The sequence below is a fragment of the Choloepus didactylus genome, chromosome 4 (genome assembly GCF_015220235.1).
Source record: "Choloepus didactylus isolate mChoDid1 chromosome 4, mChoDid1.pri, whole genome shotgun sequence".
Lineage (NCBI taxonomy): Eukaryota > Metazoa > Chordata > Mammalia > Pilosa > Megalonychidae > Choloepus > Choloepus didactylus.
The window spans coordinates 150,207,948-150,227,534 of record NC_051310.1 but is presented as its reverse complement, the minus strand read 5'-3'; the positions used below and the strand labels follow the sequence as shown (position 1 = coordinate 150,227,534).

At 34.2% G+C, this 19,587-nt stretch overlaps 1 protein-coding gene across 1 annotated transcript; it reads right to left on the bottom strand.

Annotated features, from left to right (window-relative positions):
- Positions 1–12,652: 12,652 nt before the first annotated feature.
- LOC119532857 (olfactory receptor 4F6-like) lies at positions 12,653–13,658 on the bottom strand. Its single transcript, XM_037835116.1, is given in 2 exon segments — positions 12,653–13,159; positions 13,161–13,658. Coding segments are annotated over 2 exon segments (1,005 nt in total).
- Between the last annotated feature and the right edge of the window lie 5,929 nt (positions 13,659–19,587).

Here is a 19,587-nt window from a genome sequence, read left to right as displayed (position 1 = left end):
GAGACTTGAGATAACACATGAAAAAGTATACAGATCACTGAACAAACAGCAACATGAACAAACACAAACCCTGAAAAAGGAGTAAAACTGATTTCCAGAATTACTATATTGTAATATTCAAAATGTTCAGTTTCTTTAAAAAGTTTCATAAAGCATACAAAGAAACTGAAATGTATAGACCATTCATAGGAGAAAAAAACTTTAAATCAATTGCCTTAAATTTGCTGAAAAGCTACACAAAGCTATGGACAAAGAGATAAAGAAAACAGAAAAATGCATAAAGAAGAAGAAAATGTCAATAAAGAGTTAAAAATTATATTAAAAAAACAGAAATTCCGGAGCTAGATATACAATACCTGAAATGAAAAAGTCACTAGAGGATTTCAATAGCAGATTTGCTCTGGTAGAGTAACTAAAAAGCAAATTTGAAGATGGGTCAATTTAAATTATCCAGTCTGAGAAACAGAAAGATAAAGTATAAAGAAAACTGAAGAGCTGCTAAGAGACCTGTGGAATACCATCAAGCATACTAACATCGGCAAAAAGGAAATCCCAAAGAGAGGAGAGAAAGAGAGAGAGAAAGGGACAGAAAGATTATTTAAAGAAACAATGGCAGAAAGCTTCTCAAATTTGATAAAACATAAGCATACACATTCAAGAAGCTTAATGAACTCCAAGATGTTTAAAGGAAAAGAGATTCACATCAAAATGCATTATAAGCAACATGTTCAAAAACAAAGAGAGAGACATTTAAAGGCAGCAAGAAAGAAGTGATTTGTCACGTAAAAGGACTTGCCAATAGGTTACCAATATATTTCTCATCACCAACCAAGAAAGTAGTAAAGGAGTGAGAATACATTTGTAATGTGCCAGTAGAAAATAACTGTCAACCAAGAATTCTATATCCAGCAGCATTATCTTACAAATGAAGGAGAAATCAAGGTATTCCAGGTGAACAAATGCTGAAGAAGTTTGTTGCTAATAGACCTGCCTACAAAAAATGTTAGATGGAATTCTTCAGATATGCTGTTGTCCCAGCAACATTACTTGAACAAACTCTTCTCTCTCCATTGCATGATTGTGGGACCCTTGTCAAAAATAATTGTCCAGAGGTGGCAGGTTGAATTATGTACCTCAAGAAACACATGGTCTTAATCCTAACCCACTTTCCTGTAGGTGTGAACCCATTGTAAACGAGATCTCTGAAGACATTATTTTTAGTTAAATTGTAGCCAACTGTAGCAGTGTGGGCCTTAATCCATATTGCCTGAAGCCACATAAAAAGGAATGAATTAAAACCCCTACTTTACACCATATGTAAGCATTAGCTCAAAATGTATTAACAACCAAATATAAGAGCTAACCTTAAATACATCTTAGAAGAAATATAGTGGTAAATATCCATGGCCATCCATTTCTTCTTTTTAAACATATAGGAATCCTTTAATTTCATCACCATGAACATTATACTCTGATTGTTCACATACAGCATAAAATATTTACTTCACTAAATAAATAAGACAGAACATTATTGCAAAGGGCACTTAAGTCCCTGAAATAAGACCTCATTAGCCCAGGGGGGGATGCTCCTGAGTTTCTATGTGGGATCCCTAAGCACAGACATGGCCTGGGGGCTGAGACGGAGAAAGGATCCAGGAGGAAGGCTCTGTGCATCTGGTCCCACAGTGGCCCCAGAGAGAAGGCTGTGGAGCCAGCGGGGAAAGGCGGGCTGGGCAGCTCCTTCGTCAATCCAGTCACAGAGAGAAGAGGCGGGTATGGGAGAGCTGAGCTAGGACAGGAGAGGAGCAGGAGGTGAGGGAAGCCGCTGAGACCTGGAGCCCCATCCTGCACCAGCTCCATTTCCCCCTGCCTTGGGTAGGAGCATTTGGGTTATCAGTTCAAATGAGTGGAACTTCCACACTGCTGGGTTGCACAGTTTTGGGGGCCAGAGCAGTCACCTCTGAAGGGGATTCTGACAATGCTTAGCCCCAAGATGAACTATCCCAGAGGATCTAGTTTCTGGGAATCTCACCCTACCCTTCACCCAGACCCCTACATGGCAGAACTGGGAACTGATTTCCTTCTACTTTGTTAAATAAGTGAGTTAAATATTTAAAGCCCTGTTCCCATGATAGGAACACAAGGAACAAAATCCATGCCCCCAAAAATGTGGGGTTAGGGAGGGATGCCAGCAGAAAAGTAGTGCAGTGTGGGGAAGGAACCGATGGAAACTTCTGCCTCCCCTCTCCCCTTTTATTCCTTCAATTCCTATAGGAGAGAGTTTCAGACTAGAAACTCCCATGTAAGAGCATCATAGGGGAAGAGAGCAGGCCCCAGTCTGCTCTGGGGTGTGCCAGGGAAGGGTGAGTATTGGCCAGCTCCCCACCTCCTGCTGTCTCTGTTTCCAGCTGTGTGGTTGGCCTGGTGGATGTGGAGTGTCTTTCCAAAGATCATACCACACAGTCCTCAAAAAATAAATGTTTACACACACACACACACACACACACACACACACACACGCTGAAATCTTTGAAATAACAACAAAAGCATGAGCATCAAAAGAGAAATAGATAATTTGGATTTCACAGTTATTTGTACAAAAAAAAAATTTAAAATGCTAAATACTTCTGTGGATCAAATGTAATTATTGAATAAATGAAAAGAAAACCTGTAGAATGGTAGAAAATATTTTCAAATTATAGATGTGATAAGGGGCTAGTATCCAGAATTTAAAGGAACTGTTACAACTAAACAACAACAACAACAAAAACCCAATAACCCAATTTTAAAAATGGGCAAAGGTTTTGAGAGCAGACATACCTCAGAGATATTGCAGGTTTAGGGTCAAACCACTGCAGTAAAGCAAATATTGCAATAAAGTGAGTAACATGAATTTTTTAGTTCCCTAGTGCATACAAAAATTACATTTAAATTACACAGTACTCTGTGCAATAGAATTATGTCCAAAATATATATATATATATAAATATATATATATACACACACATATATATATATATATGTGTGTGTATATATATATCTTAATAAAAAAACTTTTTTGCTAAAAAATTCTAAACACCATTTGAATGTTTTTGCTAGTGGAAGGTCTGCCCTGATATTGACAGCTTCTGACTGATCAAGGTGATGGTTGCTGAAGGTTAGGATGGTTATGGGCATTTTGTAAAATAAAACAATGAAGTTTGTCACATTGTTTGACACTTCCTTTTATAAAAGGTTTCTCTCTAGCATCCAACATTGTTTGATAGTATTTTAAACACAGTAGAACTTCTTTCAGAATTAGAATCACTCCGCTCAAACCCTGCTGCTGCTTTAACAAGTAAAATTGTAAGAAATATTCTAAATCATTTGTTGTCATTTCAACAATGTTCACAACATCTTCACTATGAGCAGATTCCATCTTAAGAAATCATTTTCATTGCCCATCTATAGGAAGTAACTCCTCATTCATTAAAAATGTATTATGGGATTGCATCAATTCAGTCACATATTAAGGCTCCATTTCTTATCATAGTCCTTTGGCTATTTCCAACAATACTGCAGTTACTTCCTCCAGTAAAGTCTTGAAACCTTCAAAGTCATCCGTGATGGTTGGAATCAATTTCTTCTAAACTCTTGTTAATATTGATATTTTGATCTCTTTTCCATCATAATGGTTAATCATTTTCAGAAAGTTTTCAACTTAATTTGCCTAGATGCATCAAAAGAATCATTAATTATGGTAGATATAGTCTTACAAAATGTACTTCTTAAATAATGAGACTTGAAATTCAAATTTACACCTCGATCCAGGTGATGCAGAATGCACATTGTGTTAGCAGATATGAAAACAACATTCATTTTGTTGTACTTCATCAGAGCTCCTGTCAATCAGCAGTAACCTTTAGAAAGGATAATTTTTTTCTGAGCAATAGATCTCAACAGATGGCTTAAAATATTCAGTAAACCATGTTGTAAACAGAGTGCTATCATCCAGGCTTTGTTGTTTCATTTAGAGTGCATGGCAGAGTAGATTTAGCATAATTCTTAAGGGCCATAGGATTTTCAGAATGGTGAATGAGCATAGGCTTCAACTTAAAGACAACAATTTCACTGTCCCTTCCAAGAGAAAGCCTGTTCTTTGAAGCTTTGAGTCCAGGCATTGGCTGCTTTTCTCCAGCTGTTTCATCTACACTGAAAATCTGTTTGTATAGCCACCTTCATCAATTATCTTAGCTAGAGCTTCTGGATAACCTGTTGAATCTTGTACAACAGCACTTGCTGTTTCACCTTGCATTTTTATGTTATGAACATGGCTTCTTTCCTTAAACCTCATGGACCAACCTCTGTTAGCTCCAAACATTTCTTCTACAGCTTCCTCACCTCTCTCAGACTTCATAGAATTGAAGAGAGTTAGGGTCTTGCTCTAGACTAGGTTTTGGTTTAAGGGAATGTTGTGGCTGGTTTGATCTTCTATCCAGACCACAACAATTTCTCCATATCAGCAGTATGTTTCATATTCTTATTCACGTGTTCACTGAGTAACAATTATAATTTCCTTCAAGAATCTCCCTTTGCTTTTACACCTTGGCTAACTGTTTGGCACAAAAGACTCAGCTGTTGGCCTATTCTGGCTTATGACATGCTTTTCTCACAAAATTATTTTTAGCTTTTGATTTAAAATGAGAAAGGTGTGACCCTTCTTTTTATTTGAAAGCTTAAATGTTACTGTACAGTTATTAATTGTCCTACCATATTTCATACCAGTCAGGATATGGTTTCTCTTGCAATTGGAATAAAAGCCATAATTGATTTTTATTATATATATCTAGTTAAAGATAAAGATTACAGAAGATATCTCTGAGGACCTATAGATCAAATGAAGAATGATTTAAATTTCTCTAATTTTTAGCTCTTAGCTGCTTTATTTGTGATTTATGTGTATTTTTGTCTGTCTCCCTTTTCTGATTTCCAGAACAGGCAGAAGTTGTTATCATTCTTAACAAAGAATCCCCAAGAGAATTTCAAAGTAAATTATTTCCTTGCTCCTGTTGTGTCCAAATTATACAATAGGAAAATTTCACCCAATAGTCTATTTCTTGTGTTGAATATATATGTTGGACTGAGGAAAATATCATCCACAGATACTGTCTCCTCCAAACCATGGGTGTCAACTCAAGCATGCATCAGAAGAATCTGATCCTAGAGACAATGTGGGTTTAGTAAGTCATCTCATGTTCTCTTTGATTCTGTTCTTTAAAATAATTTAAAAATATATTTTTATGAACCTGTATCACACATAACTGTTATGCTTGTAGTTGGGAATGGCGTCTTTAGCTTCTGACTTTTACAGGAGTTTGTTCACAGGTTTTCATCTCTTATCCCAACTTGAAGCTCTGCAGACTCTTTGGCAATAGTTTACCCTGCTTTGAGAAATCAAAATTTTTGTGGACTACTGGCTCTCAGCAGCCTCCAGCTATCCTTGATTAAGTGGTCCCTCTGTTTTAAAATGATAAAGGTAAAAATAAAAAGCTAAGAGAACATTTAGAATAGAGCTTGAAGTTAAAAGGAAGTTATATATTCAGGGAGAATTGATATAAAACTATGTTACCATGGAAATAGGATTAAAACCCATAAACCAAGAAAAAAGAAAGGAGCTGTGAAACTCCCTGTGTACATCACAGCTATATGTGTATCTCAGGAAATCTATTAACTTCTTTGCATCCAAGTTTTCCCTTATAAAAATATCAGCAGTGAGAATCCCATAGAGTTTTAGGATTGTTACTTAAAGGAAAAATCTTTATGTAATTATAATGCATCTCAAAGAGGATGAAAAGGTAAGTGCTATTTTTTAATGCCACTAAGAGAATGCAATTAGTCTCTTTCCTTAATTTTTCTATTTCACTAGTGTCAGAGTTATCATTGCCAGTATTTGTGAGAATTCTCCCTCAGTTACAGGTAAGAATTTCAAAGGTGATTTCGTAAGAATGTGCAACTGCCTTGTGTAGGTGCTCTTAAATTACTGAATATTCATCCTGGACAGGAAGGGAAGTCAATGTTAAGCTCCTGGAGAGCAAGAAGCCTGTGTAAGGTTTCCTTTGTTTCTGTACATCCTACATAATTGCTTAGTATGTTGTATGTCAATTTGGAGAAAGTATAAGAAATACGTATTTTGAAGGAAAAGGGCTGAATATATTTTGTACAGAAGGTACCATGACCTATAGAATGTTTGTTGCCAGCAAGTTTTGTAAGCATATTGCTTTAAGATACACTTAAATGGATGGTGAGGTCAGAAAGAAATAGTACTTATTAAACCTGGGCTCAGCTCCAGAAAAGTTTAACTGCTTTCTGTTTATTTTCCCATTCATCTTCACAAAAAGCCTAATAGATTGAGCTCTCATTTTTTTTACAAATGAGCAAATGAAACCAAAATTAGTTTGGCTCCTGGTCACAATATGACTCAATAATACAGTGAGATTCAGAGCAGGGTTACTAATTAAAACTCCATGGTTGTTTTACTAATTTCCTAACTATCCAATTAATATTAATAGAATAATATAATCAGTCACCAATATTATGAAACACTAACAATTATAAAACTGATACAAACCCATATGATTTCTTATTGGTAAACTGTTCTCTGGGAATCTCCAGACGTATTGCTTGTGTCAATTCTATTCTATTCCACAGTCTTTTATTGATCGCTTAATGCAAAATTACTCCATCTGGGAAATTTAACCAGAATTCTCAACTATGATATTGGCTGTGTTCAATGACCTTACATTAATAATGACACTAATGTTACTTATTACTATTCATGCTGTGACTACAACCACCACTGCATCTTGAAACTGTCTGTAATGCTAAAGCTTTCTTTGAGCTGAGCACTTCAAAATATCTTTTTATTTTTTTAAAAAGCCAGTCATTTGAATACTGCCATCTTTATTTTTGCAAATGTTTGAATTAATCTCTCAATTAGCCTTCTAGCTAACTTATCAGGGAGACAGTTCCAAAGGTAATTATTAAGCTTTCCCCACCAAACTCGGAGAAATAAACGAATCTTAGTCATAATCTGAAGAGATAGTTGATCCCCTCTTCAGTATTGGTCATTTATGGAACAATGTAATTGTCTTTAGAAGACACATATTAAAATAAAGATGATTATAATACTATCTTTTATTTCTTCTCTTGCCATTAATAAGTAGGCTAAGTAGTTCGTTATCTATACCAGATAAAAGCAGGAGAAAATGTGTTATGACAGCAAAGCAAGAAAGTCTAATTCTAAAGCTTTAATGCTGGTTAATTTGCTGCAGTGCTCACATGGACGGCAAGCACTGGCTTATGTGAAAATTTTAAGAATTTTTTATTACCACACCTAACAAAACTTTTTCTTAAGAATTCTTCCTACCCTGTGACTCAAATTATGTATAAGTTCACATCCCCTTATCGGAAATCAGAGGAGTTAGATATGCTTCAAACTTCACAATTTTTAAAGTAATATGGACCTGTATATATTATAAAAATATATAGTGTCTGAGGCATAAAACCTTAATTAAATTATTAATAAAATATATTAATATTTTCTATTAATATATTAATAAATATATTAATATCTATCCTTGAACATAATAAATTAAGACCATGAATAGCTTCACATCAGTCCATTTCAGGGTTTCTGGCAAAATGAGTCAAGTCAGGTTAAACTCTGCTACTATATAAGATAAACAAAAAATAATAATTTCAGGCCTGTTTAAATTTCAGGATTGTGAACATATATCACACTAGATGAAGCAGGCTATTGGAAGCATGTGAAGTAGCATGTTTCAATTCGAGGATAGACTTGGTGTTAGGGCTACCACAGTTGGGACTGGGAAGAGCTCTCTGCCCTGTGTGGATGTTAAGTAGCTTGCACAGCCCTGAGTTAATCTGTTCTTAGATCCACACCAAGTCGAGTCAAGCTGCACCGCTATAACTTTGTAACATCTGGTTTCCTATATTACTTCCATGACTACAGAAAAACCATTGCTTTCTGGAGTGAGGATTGCGAAAGTTACACCAGCCAAAATTCAGTTATTGTCTCTAAAATAACTTCTGACTATGGAATAATATGTGTAAAGGTCCCAAGTGAAGTCAGGGACAGTGAGTCTGTGTAAAAGACTTTTTCAAGCAACCTGTTCTTCATATTCTCATACCTGTCATTGTGAAGTAAAATTGTAAATCTCAAGATATGGAATTCAAAACCCACAGGTAATCTAGGCCAATAGTTCCCCAGTTTTGGGTCCAAGACCCCTTTACACTCTTCAGAATGACAGGATCCTAAAGAGTTTCTGTTTATGCAGGTTATGTCTATTAATATTTGCCAATAGAAATTAAAGCTGAAAAAAATTAAAAATATATCTTCCTTCATTTAAGAAAAATAAAATCATTACATGCTAATGTGAAAATGTATTTTATGAAAAATAACTGTATTTCCAAAGAAAAATAAAGAGCAAAGTGAGAAGAATGGCATTGTTTTACGTTATTGCAAATTCCTCTGTTATAATAGAAGCAGCTGAGTTCTCTTATCTGTCTCTGCTTTCAGATGGTTCTATGTCATTTTGAAGGAAGTATATGAAGACCATATGGACTTAAAAGAATATGTAATTGGATAAAGGAGGAGTATTTTGACTTTTTTGTGCAAAAGCAACTAGGAATAAAACTGCAGAGAAGCTTTAGCACAATTTAAGGCAGTGGCATGAAATTATACTAGTATCCTTGTATCCCTCATCACCACACACTCACAGTAAAAAAAGGAGGTAATAATTTTATTATATCAATTCTAAAAATATTAAAGCATCAGAAGACGTTTTTTGTTGCTATTGTGATTTTTGTTTGAAGAGTACAAATTCTTTTGTATTTATCCTTTCTGGTGATTTTCATTCCTCTTTACTGTTATCTGAGGTAATTTTTTTTTTTCAGTCTGAAGATGTATGCCTGGGTTTCTACTAGTAACAATTCTCTCAAATGTTAATCTGAAATTCTCTGACTTTTGTCTTCATATTTGATATTTTCTTAGGATATTGAATTCCAGGGTGGTAGATTTTTCTCAGCACTTTAAAATGTGTTCCTCTGCCTTCAAGTTTTCACATTTACTGTTGATTTGTCAGACATCAGTCATATTGTTATTTTTTTGATGATGCTACTTTTTTTCTGGCTGCATTAAGGACCTCTTTTTCAACAAAATGATTATGATTTGTCCATGATGTGCTTTTCTTCCCTTTTTTGTTCACTGCATTTCTTGAATCTGTATGTGGATGTCTTTTCATCAATTTCTTCTGCTGTGTCTACTCTGCTTTTAAGCCTATCCTAAATTCATAGCCATATTTTTTTAGTTATAAAGTGTTGCTTAGCTCTTTCTTAGGTATTATTTTCTCTGATGAAATTATTCATCTTTTCATCCATTTTTTAACTTTTCTTATTTTTGTCTTGTACAATATATAATAGTTATTTTAATCTCCTTGCTAGTTTCAGAAATTGGGTCATCTTAGTCTGCTGCTAATATATTTTCTTCCTAAATATGGGTCATATATCGCCAACTCTTACCATGTATCATAATTTTTTTTATGTTAGACTGTGTATGTAAAAGAGTCATAGAGCTCGGAACTGATATGTTCCTTCAAAAGCAATTTTTTCTTTTCTCTATTAGGCAAATAGGTTAAGGTGTGCTCTCAATACAATCAGCTTCTGAGCTGATTCAAATCTTGATTGTAGCTTGTATAGGGCTCAGTCCTTCTTTGGTTTGTGCCTGCTGCCTGGATATGTCCCTTTCAAATTTTGATTCTGATGCAGATGAGTGAAAAATTCAGGGGACTAATTTTTTTTCTTCAGAATTTTTGAGAATTCAGAATTACAACTTTAGCCTTCTTCTCCCCTCTGTAACCAGTTTCAAAAATATAGCAAATTTCTCAAGCAAAAAACTGACTTTGTTTGTCCTTTTTAATTTAATATAGCTAAAAAGAATCCTTCATAAACACAAATATCAAGCAATAAAGTAACAATGAGCAAGAAAAATATAAAATGCCACTGAATGTATAATCCATAAAGAATTTTTGATCACAGACATTGAGGCCAGAGAGTCACTGAGAGGGGTTAATTTAGCTCAGTTATCGAAGCAAACAATAAATAATGTTTCCTCAAAAAGTTAAACATAGAACTTTCATAGGGCCCACCAATCCCACTTCAGTGTATATGCCCCCCAAAAATTGAAAGCAGGGTCTCAAAAAGGTATTTGTACACCAGTGTTCATAGCTGTGTTATTCACAATGGCCAAAAGGTGAAAGCAACCCAAATGTCCATCAGCAAATGAATGAATTATATATATATATATATATTCACAATGTAATATTATTCAGCCATAAACAGTAATGAAGTTCTGGTACATGCCACTACATGGATGAACCCTGAAGACATCATGGTGAGCAAAATAAATCATATGCAAAGGGCCAGATATTGTATGATTCCACTTATTAGAAATAGCTAGGATATGCATATTCATAGAGACAGAAAGTAGCATACAGGTTACTATTTTTGAGATAGGGGAAATGGGAATGGGAGTTAATGTAAAATGCATGAGAGGTTTCTGTTTGGGGTGATGGAAAAGTTCTGTTAAAGGATGGCAGTAAGTTTACTGCAAGATTGTGAATGTGATTAATCATAATTAAAGTATGCTTGGGAGTGGTTATGATGGGAAAGCTTACATTGTATATCTGTTTCCGCAATTAAGAAAAGAGTAACTAAAGAAACAATGATAATCACATGCAATACATGGATCTAATAATTGAGGGGAAAAGGCCCAAATGGACATTTTTGAGATGTATGAAAAATTGGAATATAGACTAAACATTAAATCAATGTTAAATTTATTGAACCTGATAACTGTATTTAAGGTAATTACATAAGTGAATATCCTTGTTCATAGAGGATGTACATGGAAATATCCTGGGATATGCCATTCAAAAGGCATGTTAAATACAATATGCTCTCAAATGTTTAGAAAATAGAGAGGGGGCAGAAAGAGAGAGAATGAAACATAAATGTGGCAAAATGTTAAAAGTTGGATGATCTGTATATCTCAGTAGGGTGTATGTTGAAGTTCCCTCTATAGATTTCTGCAAAATTTTTGCCACTCTCCTGTAAGTTTGAAATTATTTTGAAATAAAAAGTTATTTAAAAAGATAAAGTAAATCCATAATTTACATTGATTAGTTATCATATATATCATGTAACACACACCTTGAACAAGAAAAATTATACAACTTACTAAAAATCTTAACATTAAACAGATTGGGCAGAGTAGTTTTAGATAACAATAACGCCATGCATAAAATGATGAAGTCAACATCTATTTGACCCAAGCTCAAAGAAAACTAATTGATTGATCATAGACATTGTCACAATTTCAAAAATTGTGAAAAAGTGATAGAAATAGATAGATAGAGGTAGATAGAGATTAGATAAATAGATGCATAGATTAATGAGGTAATGGATGGATGGATGGATGGATGGACAGAGGACAGACTGAACAGACTGATAGAGAAATAAAGAGATGAATAGATAGGTAGATTTCCATGCTAAGGCCAACTTAATAGAAAGCTTGAGTCCAATGTAATTGAGACAAACAAGGCTTAGTATCCATAGGCCAAATCCAGGAGACAAATTTTCTAAGGTTCTCCCTCTTACTTCCTTTTCTACCATGCATCAATATCTCTATATTATACTTACTTATTCATCTTCTGTTTACTTCTGTTTTACCACCCTCTTCATCTTTTCTCCAGGTTTTCAATCTTACACGCTTTTTCTCATTCAGACAAAACATGCATTTAGTTATTCATACCAGGGCTTAAATAGAAGAAGAGTTATATATTTTACAATACCTTTAAAAGTTTGAGTTCATCAACTCTATTTGAATACAAGATTTCATATGCCTGAGTCTATGGTTTCAGCAAATTCCAAGGCTGTAATCTACAACTTTTCATCAATTTCCCATAAACATTTACTGGAATATAATCCAATTACAAAGGAACTTGCTAGGGAGTTAATGTGATAATTCAATGCAATGTCATAATCAGTAATTGATTTTATATTACAAAACGGTAAATTTAGGCAAAAATAGATTTGAAAAATTTACATTTTATAATAAATAACAGAATTTTTCAATATTAGTAATAAAGCAATGAACATAAAACCTATATCAACATGCAAATAAAGCATTTTGTCTCAATGGAATAAAAGTAGGAAAAGGTAACTTATCTTTTTGTATGAGAAAGTTTTCCAAACCACAAAAAGAGGGAAAAAATAGCATCCAGTAATGCTTCTGTGCTCAGAGCAATGGGGTCTGAATTGTTTCACTTTTCAAATTAATTTATGAACTATTAAAGATAAAGACCAATGCACAAGAAAACTGTGCTTTTTGTACTTGGAAGGCATACAGTTCATGAAAATAGCCCACAAATGAACTATTAAATATGTAATTATATAAATCATTATTTACTTTGAATAAAACTATCCAAGATTTTCTGACCTCCTGAAATTAGAACAATTAGCTAACATGGTTCATTAAGAGGTTCTGTATATTAAATACCTTAATTATCTGTCATGTGAGTTCCACTATTTATAATTATATAAACATTTGTCTTAAAGTGGTTGGAATACACACAATGCAACATCTATTCACACTAGTTATTGGGCGTATCTTCCTCAAATTCAAGAGTTGACAACTCAGTCCCTTCATTGCCATTTTCATGTCCTTGTTTCTCAAAGTGTAAATGGCAGGATTCAGGATGGGTATAATCATGAAGTCCAAAATGGCAAGAAACTTATCCACCAGCACTGTAGGAAATGGCCACACATAGACAAAGATGCATGGTCCAAAGAACAAAACCACCACAGTGATGTGAGTAGACAAAGTAGAGAAAGCCTTGGACAAGCCAGCTGAAGAGCATTTCCATACACTGAGTAGGATGAAGACATAGGAGATAATCAATAATAAGAAGGTGCCCATGGAAATGAACCCACTGTTGGCAGCAACCATGAACTCCAGTGTGTAGGTGTCTGTGCAGGCAAGTTTGATAAACCTAGGAAGATCACAGTAAAAGCTGTCTATCTCATTAGGGCCACAAAAAAGGCAAATGAACAACAAAAGCTAACTGTGCCACAGAGTGAATGAGACCAACAGCCCAAGCACCAGACAGAAGCAAAATGCACATCCTTGGACTCATGATAGTCAGGTAGTGGAGGGGCTTACAGATGGCCACATAACGGTCCAAAGCCATGGCTATGAGCAGGACCATCTCAGACCCACCCAGGGCATGAAGAACAAATATCTGCATGATGCACCCCTGGAAGGATATGGTTCTGTGCCCAGAGGACAAGTCAGAAATCATCTTAGGAACTGTTAGGGTAGAGAGACACAAGTCAATAAATGAGAGGTTGGCTAACAGGAAGTACATGGGAGTATGTAAATGAGGATCAAATGTCACTGTAAGCACAACCATGAGGTTTCCCAGAACAATTGTTACATAAAACATTGCAGAGAAGGCAAGAAGTAAATGCTGCATTGGTCTATAAGAAGAAAGACCCAGGAACACAAGTTCAGACACCTCAGAGTAATTTTGTTTGTTCATTGACTTTGTATTACCTGAATAGAACGAAGAAAATAATTTTAAAGATGTGCACGGGAGCCATTGAAAGATGTGGATGTCATTTGGTTTAAAATTCTTATATTAAAGAAAAATCTTCACCTTTAATCATGAGTCCTTTGCAATATTAATGTATTGGTTTGCTCATTTAGGAAATATTTATGGAATAGCTACCAGGTACTGTGTCATATTCTGGGATGAAACACAGACCCTGCCTTCCTAAAGAAGTTTGCAGTCTAGTAGTAAAGGAAGGCATTAAATACCTAATCTTATAGTTAGAAGATTCTTATGGTGATAAGTGTTGTAACAAAAACAAAGGGTTGTGTGAATGATGAGTTCATAACATTGTCACCTGTCCTAGGCTGCAAGATGACATCTGTGCTAAAAACCAAATGATGAATAGGAATTAATAAATGGGGCAGGTAGGACTAGTGATACTGACAGTGGAAACAACATGGGAAATCACTGAAGCATAGCAGGAGAGTTAGGAATAAATAAAAGAAGGCCAGTGAGGGTCTGGAGAAGATGGGGTCTTGTAGTGATTGTTAAGAATTTAGTCTTTATCTTAGAAATCGCAGAAAGTAATTGAAACATTACAGTGAAATAATTATATTTGTGCTGTAAAAAGTTTATAGTATCTGTAAAGAATGCAGTAGAGGGATCCAGAGGGAAGGAAAAAAGACCAAAAAACTTTTCTTAATGTAACAACCATAGATAAGCTAAAATGTTTAGCTACTGGGGCAATTGATGCAAAATTGTTTTTAAAAAAAAGGAAAAAAAATGGAAATAACTTAAATGCCAATAATAGGGAATTAAATTATTCATGGTATGTCTAACTGGGATCACACTTGACCTTATATGTAAAGAAATAATACTGTGGAATAGATGTTCATAAGGTACCTTTAATTTTAAAAAGCAGTTTATGACAGATAATGTATAGAAAACACATTTTAAAAATTAACCCTAGAAAATAAAAATAAAAGTTAAGCAACAAATTTTTGCTCTTTGGGCTTATATTTATTCATTTGATTGGACCTTATGAAATTGTTATTTCAAAAGTTCAGAAAGTGGTCAAATATAATTTCACAGAGTTCAATCTAGCATATTGATGTAATTTTTTTCAACATGATTTTCTAAAGAAGAGACTTGAGGGCAGCCGGGAGCCTGCATGTTGTGGACATGAGTGGAGTTTACAATCAGAAGGAAAACTGAAAGCCGTGATGCCGGGAGACCCCACCACAGTGGCACTGGTTGAAAAATTTTATATCCAGAAACCAGGGAGAAAAATAGAACTAAGCAACAGAGAATGGGAAATCACCGAAAAGAATGGCAATGGATGTGATATTGCAAGGAAATATAACCAAGTACATAGAAGATTTTGAAAATGCAATCTGTGGATTTTAAGAAATGCATATTCTGAAATGCAAAATGTTATTCAGTATGATCACAAGTATAGATTTTAGGTATAGATTTAGCTATAGATTTTATCTTGAAGCCTACAAAAGTATACAGGAAAAAGAAATTACTAATCACTTTTTCTGAGTTATAGAAAATATGCATGATTTTGTTGCTTCCTTCTCTTTTTCTTTGATTTCCAAAGAGTAAGGATTTCATAATTTCTATCACTGCCTTCTGTTGATACAGTACAATGAGAGAAAATATCATCAAGTAGGTATACACATGATTTTAGTTAAAATAAATTATAGTGTACTAACTCCAAAATGTGGAGTTCTAAGTAAAATGAAAACAGCAACAACAAAAAAGAAAAGTATACAAACAGATAACACACAATTGTAAAAGTATAGGTAAATATTAAGCTCATCTTACACCCTAGAAACTCACCAATCATTAAGAAAATGAGATTTAGAGCAGCTTTGGTTTTGTTTTGTTTTTATTGTTTCTTTTTCCTAACAGTTTGAGAAAGACAAAAAAAAGAGAAATAGAGATAGAAATTAATCCTAATGTGTTGAAAGTTGCCTTCTTAATAAAAACTCTTATTATACATCATGGTGGAGGTAGAAAGAAGTAATATTTAATAGAATTTAAAATGTACAAATTTAGTCAATATCATAGGGCCTTGAGGATAAGATTTACATATATTCATATACATGTATATATATACTTATGCTTATTGCACCCTTATTTCAACACCAATACAAAAGAATTGTAAAGAACCAATATATGCATTAGCATATAATTTTTAATCAAATTACACTGCATATATATAATGAAATATTATGCAGCCATTTAAACAAAACTTGCAGAAGAGAATCAGTAATATTCTTATATATGGATATACACATAAATATCATCAAGAACAAATGCCAATTTTTAAGAATTATTTATAAAGTAAAATGTGATTATAAGTGTTTTAAACTTCCTGAAATCTTAGTCTCTGTATATTAGATACCTTTTAAAAATAAGTAATATTTGTTAATTAAAATATGAATTTTCAAAATACGGAAGGAGATAGCAAGATGGGCAGTGTGTTACCTGAAGAAACACCACACACACTGAAGAAAAATGAAATGAAACTTTACTTAAAAGTAGCAGAATAATTCTTCTCTCAACAAAAATCAAGACATTCAGTATAGAAAAAAAATCTCAGCAAGAGGTTGATCCTGAGGTACCACCTTTATATTTCTAATACAATCCTTTTCTGGTTTTATATACTGAAGTGAGAGAGATAAAATTAAACAAACCAAAAAAAAACAAAAAAACAAAAAAACAGGTTAAAACAGAGGCAAGAAGGCAAGCAGTCTCTGAGAGTGACAGGATTAGTTACAACTCTGCCTAAAGTCCCTAGACGACTTCTATCCCTGAATCCAAAGTTTCAGACTCCTAATAGAGATGATCCGATCCCTGTCTTTGCCCTGTTTCATATCTTGACTCTTCCCTACACTGACAAACAGCCCTCCAAGTATCATTGACTACTTGGTTATCCCTGTTTTTGTTTGTTGGTTAGTTGATTGATTAGCTGATTGGTGTGTGCATCTTTCCTGTCCTGCTGACTGCTTCTAATTCTCCAATCCCAGTTGATGTATTACTTCCTGAAGGACAGCTTCCTTCTGCTTTGAGAATGCATTAAACTTATTCCTTTAGTTCTCATGCCATGTTGTGAAAACAAGTGCCATAATATGTATGATACTGTTTATAATTGACATTTGACTATATGTCTATCACTCCTACTGAATCTATTGCTCCACTAGGACAGAAATAGTATTTATATACAAATTCTGAAAAATATTAAGTGTACAATAAACAGATGGGTAGATTTATGGATGGTTATTTGATAATAATAGTTTCTGGTATTTAATATGTTATCCTGGTTTTTGATGCTATCCATACAATGGGTTATTAGATTTTCAATTTGAAAAATTGTTTCAAGCATCTGGCAAGGAAGAATGAATCCCTCACAACCTCACAGTAATTAGTCCAAATCCAAAAATGTGATTCCAAAAACTTTACCGGAGGCTCACCCAAAGGATAATATAAATGCAGAATTTGCTTTTGAGACACATATGTATTTCTTTTTTATTGCTTTTGATTAGCAAAGACATACTGGGCAGATTTTACTTAACAGTATTTCCCACTGAATCGCAAGCAGCAGTAAATTAGAGAAGAGCAAGATATAACAAATGTGCAGAACTGTGGAAACACACTGTGCTAAGGGAGATGCCGTCAGGGTCCACTTTCTGACTTCTTGTGTCTTGGAGTAGGAGTTGCCAGGGCTAGTGGAGTCAGATATCTGAGCTTTGTTGCTGATATTCCTCCCAGGCACCTTGTCATCCTGGAGAGCTTTATTCTATCATTTGTCAGGTAAATTGTTTGTTTACCTAAATATCTGTGTCCCAAGGCTTTTCTTAGGGAGTATACTTTATTACATTTCAGAATTTTCCACCACAAGTTTTATTCTTACAATTTTTTTAAATCCTAATTTAAATGACATACTGTACCCCAGGAAAATGAGGCCAAGTCACTGATATATAATTAACTCATCTAAAAATTGTATTTTTATTAAGTGAGAATACTGCCCCTAATAAAATATTTTTTTCAGAGGATTATTTGCAAAACTTACAATGTCTATTAGTGTTATAATGCCTCTTGATTTGTTCACCCATCCATATACTTTCCTTTCCCACAAGCATGAATCCAGTAATAGCTGTAGAATAACACTTACACAGTCATGTTTTTCATGGGAATTATAATAATAGCAAGCCTGCTGTAGGAAATTAAGTACTCTGTTGGTACCCCCTTGAGCAATTATCTTATAAACAACCAGCAGAATTCATCTAACTCAACTGTGTGGGAAGTAGAAGGAAAGAAACAGAGCAAGAACTAATGCGTTTTCAAAAAACATCAAGGCATCTTCAAAGAAGTATACTTACTACTCAGTTCTTCAAAACTTTCCAGTCCTTCCTGGATCAAGGTATGATCCAGATGCAAAAATTTCTTCATGAATAGGGATATAATGCAGATTGAAGAACAAACCATGGAGGCTGAATCAAAACTTCTAACTTCCGTTTGCCTAAAGTTAGCATCAGAAAGTATTCAGTAAATGTCTTTTCAACTGAACAAGAGAGAAAACTTTATACTACTGTCACTTTAATTTCACCTTAGCCACTCACCTGACCAAAAAAAAAAAAAAAAAGAGAGAAAAGGATATCAGAAAGAAATAGTTCAGCTATGCCACAATCACACAAACGTTTCCATTCTGATGACCCGTTGTTATTATTTGGACATAACTAAGGGAAATAATTCATGCTCCAGCACTAACATCAGTTCTCAGTGTCCACTTGGAGCCTCAGTGACCCAATGGTCCTCAGGATATTTATCTGGGGAATACCATCTTGGAATTCCCATGACCTGAAGAAGAAAGGAATATCAGAAGTTTGGTTCAGAACAAAATTTAGGTGAATGAAAACAACAGAAAACCTTTACAATAAAGAAAATTAAAGAAATGTTTTCAATGAGAATCAATATATCTAGGTGGTGGGATGCCATTGTGAAGTTCCATTCCTTTAGAACTAAATCAGTGAAGGCAAAGCAGCTATTAACACATACATTAATTAAGCACGGTTTAAAATTCTACTGTGAAGCACATTCATGCAAATGCTTAAGTAAACTCTCCACAGTGGTTCCCATTTCAATGAAGTTACGTCTAAGATCAAATAAGTAACTTGCCCAATGTTACCCTGCTGATCATGGAACCAAGACTCAAACCCAAATCTGTCTGACTTCATACCCCATTTCATTAACCACTATAATATACTATCTCTCTTTTATGTGACTATTATAGCATATTAACAAGGCTTTTAAGGGTGTCATAGTATCAGAATGTCCACTTTAACCTACCTAAATTAGTTAAGCCTGTCGTGATATGCTGGACTGTGAAGCATTCCGGTTTCATATCTGGAAGTCTGGTTGTGTCAATTGTATTCTATTCCAAGTCATTGATTGATCAATGAATGCAGGAGCATTTCCTCTCTGGAATTTAGACAAACTTCATAATTATAACTTTGTTGCACTGAAAGATGACATTAAATTAATAACAATATGAATGATCTTTATTATTGTTGCAGCTACAAAGACAACTATCCGATGTTAAAAATTTTCTATTATGCTAGGCAGTCTTTCAGCTAAGTATATCACATAGACCTTCTATTCAAATTTTCAGTATGACACAGAATATGATATCTTTATTTTTACAAATGGCTACATTTGTTTTTCAAGTGCTTAGAAGTCTAGCCAACTTGTCTGGTGATTCAGTTTTGAAGGTAATTTTTAAACCTTCTACATTCTGAAAAAAAAAACTATATCATAATCATAATCTGTCAGTTGATCCCCATTTTATGTCTTGGCCATTTTTTGAAAGATTATAAATCTTCAGAAAATATATATTTACTTTTGAGAT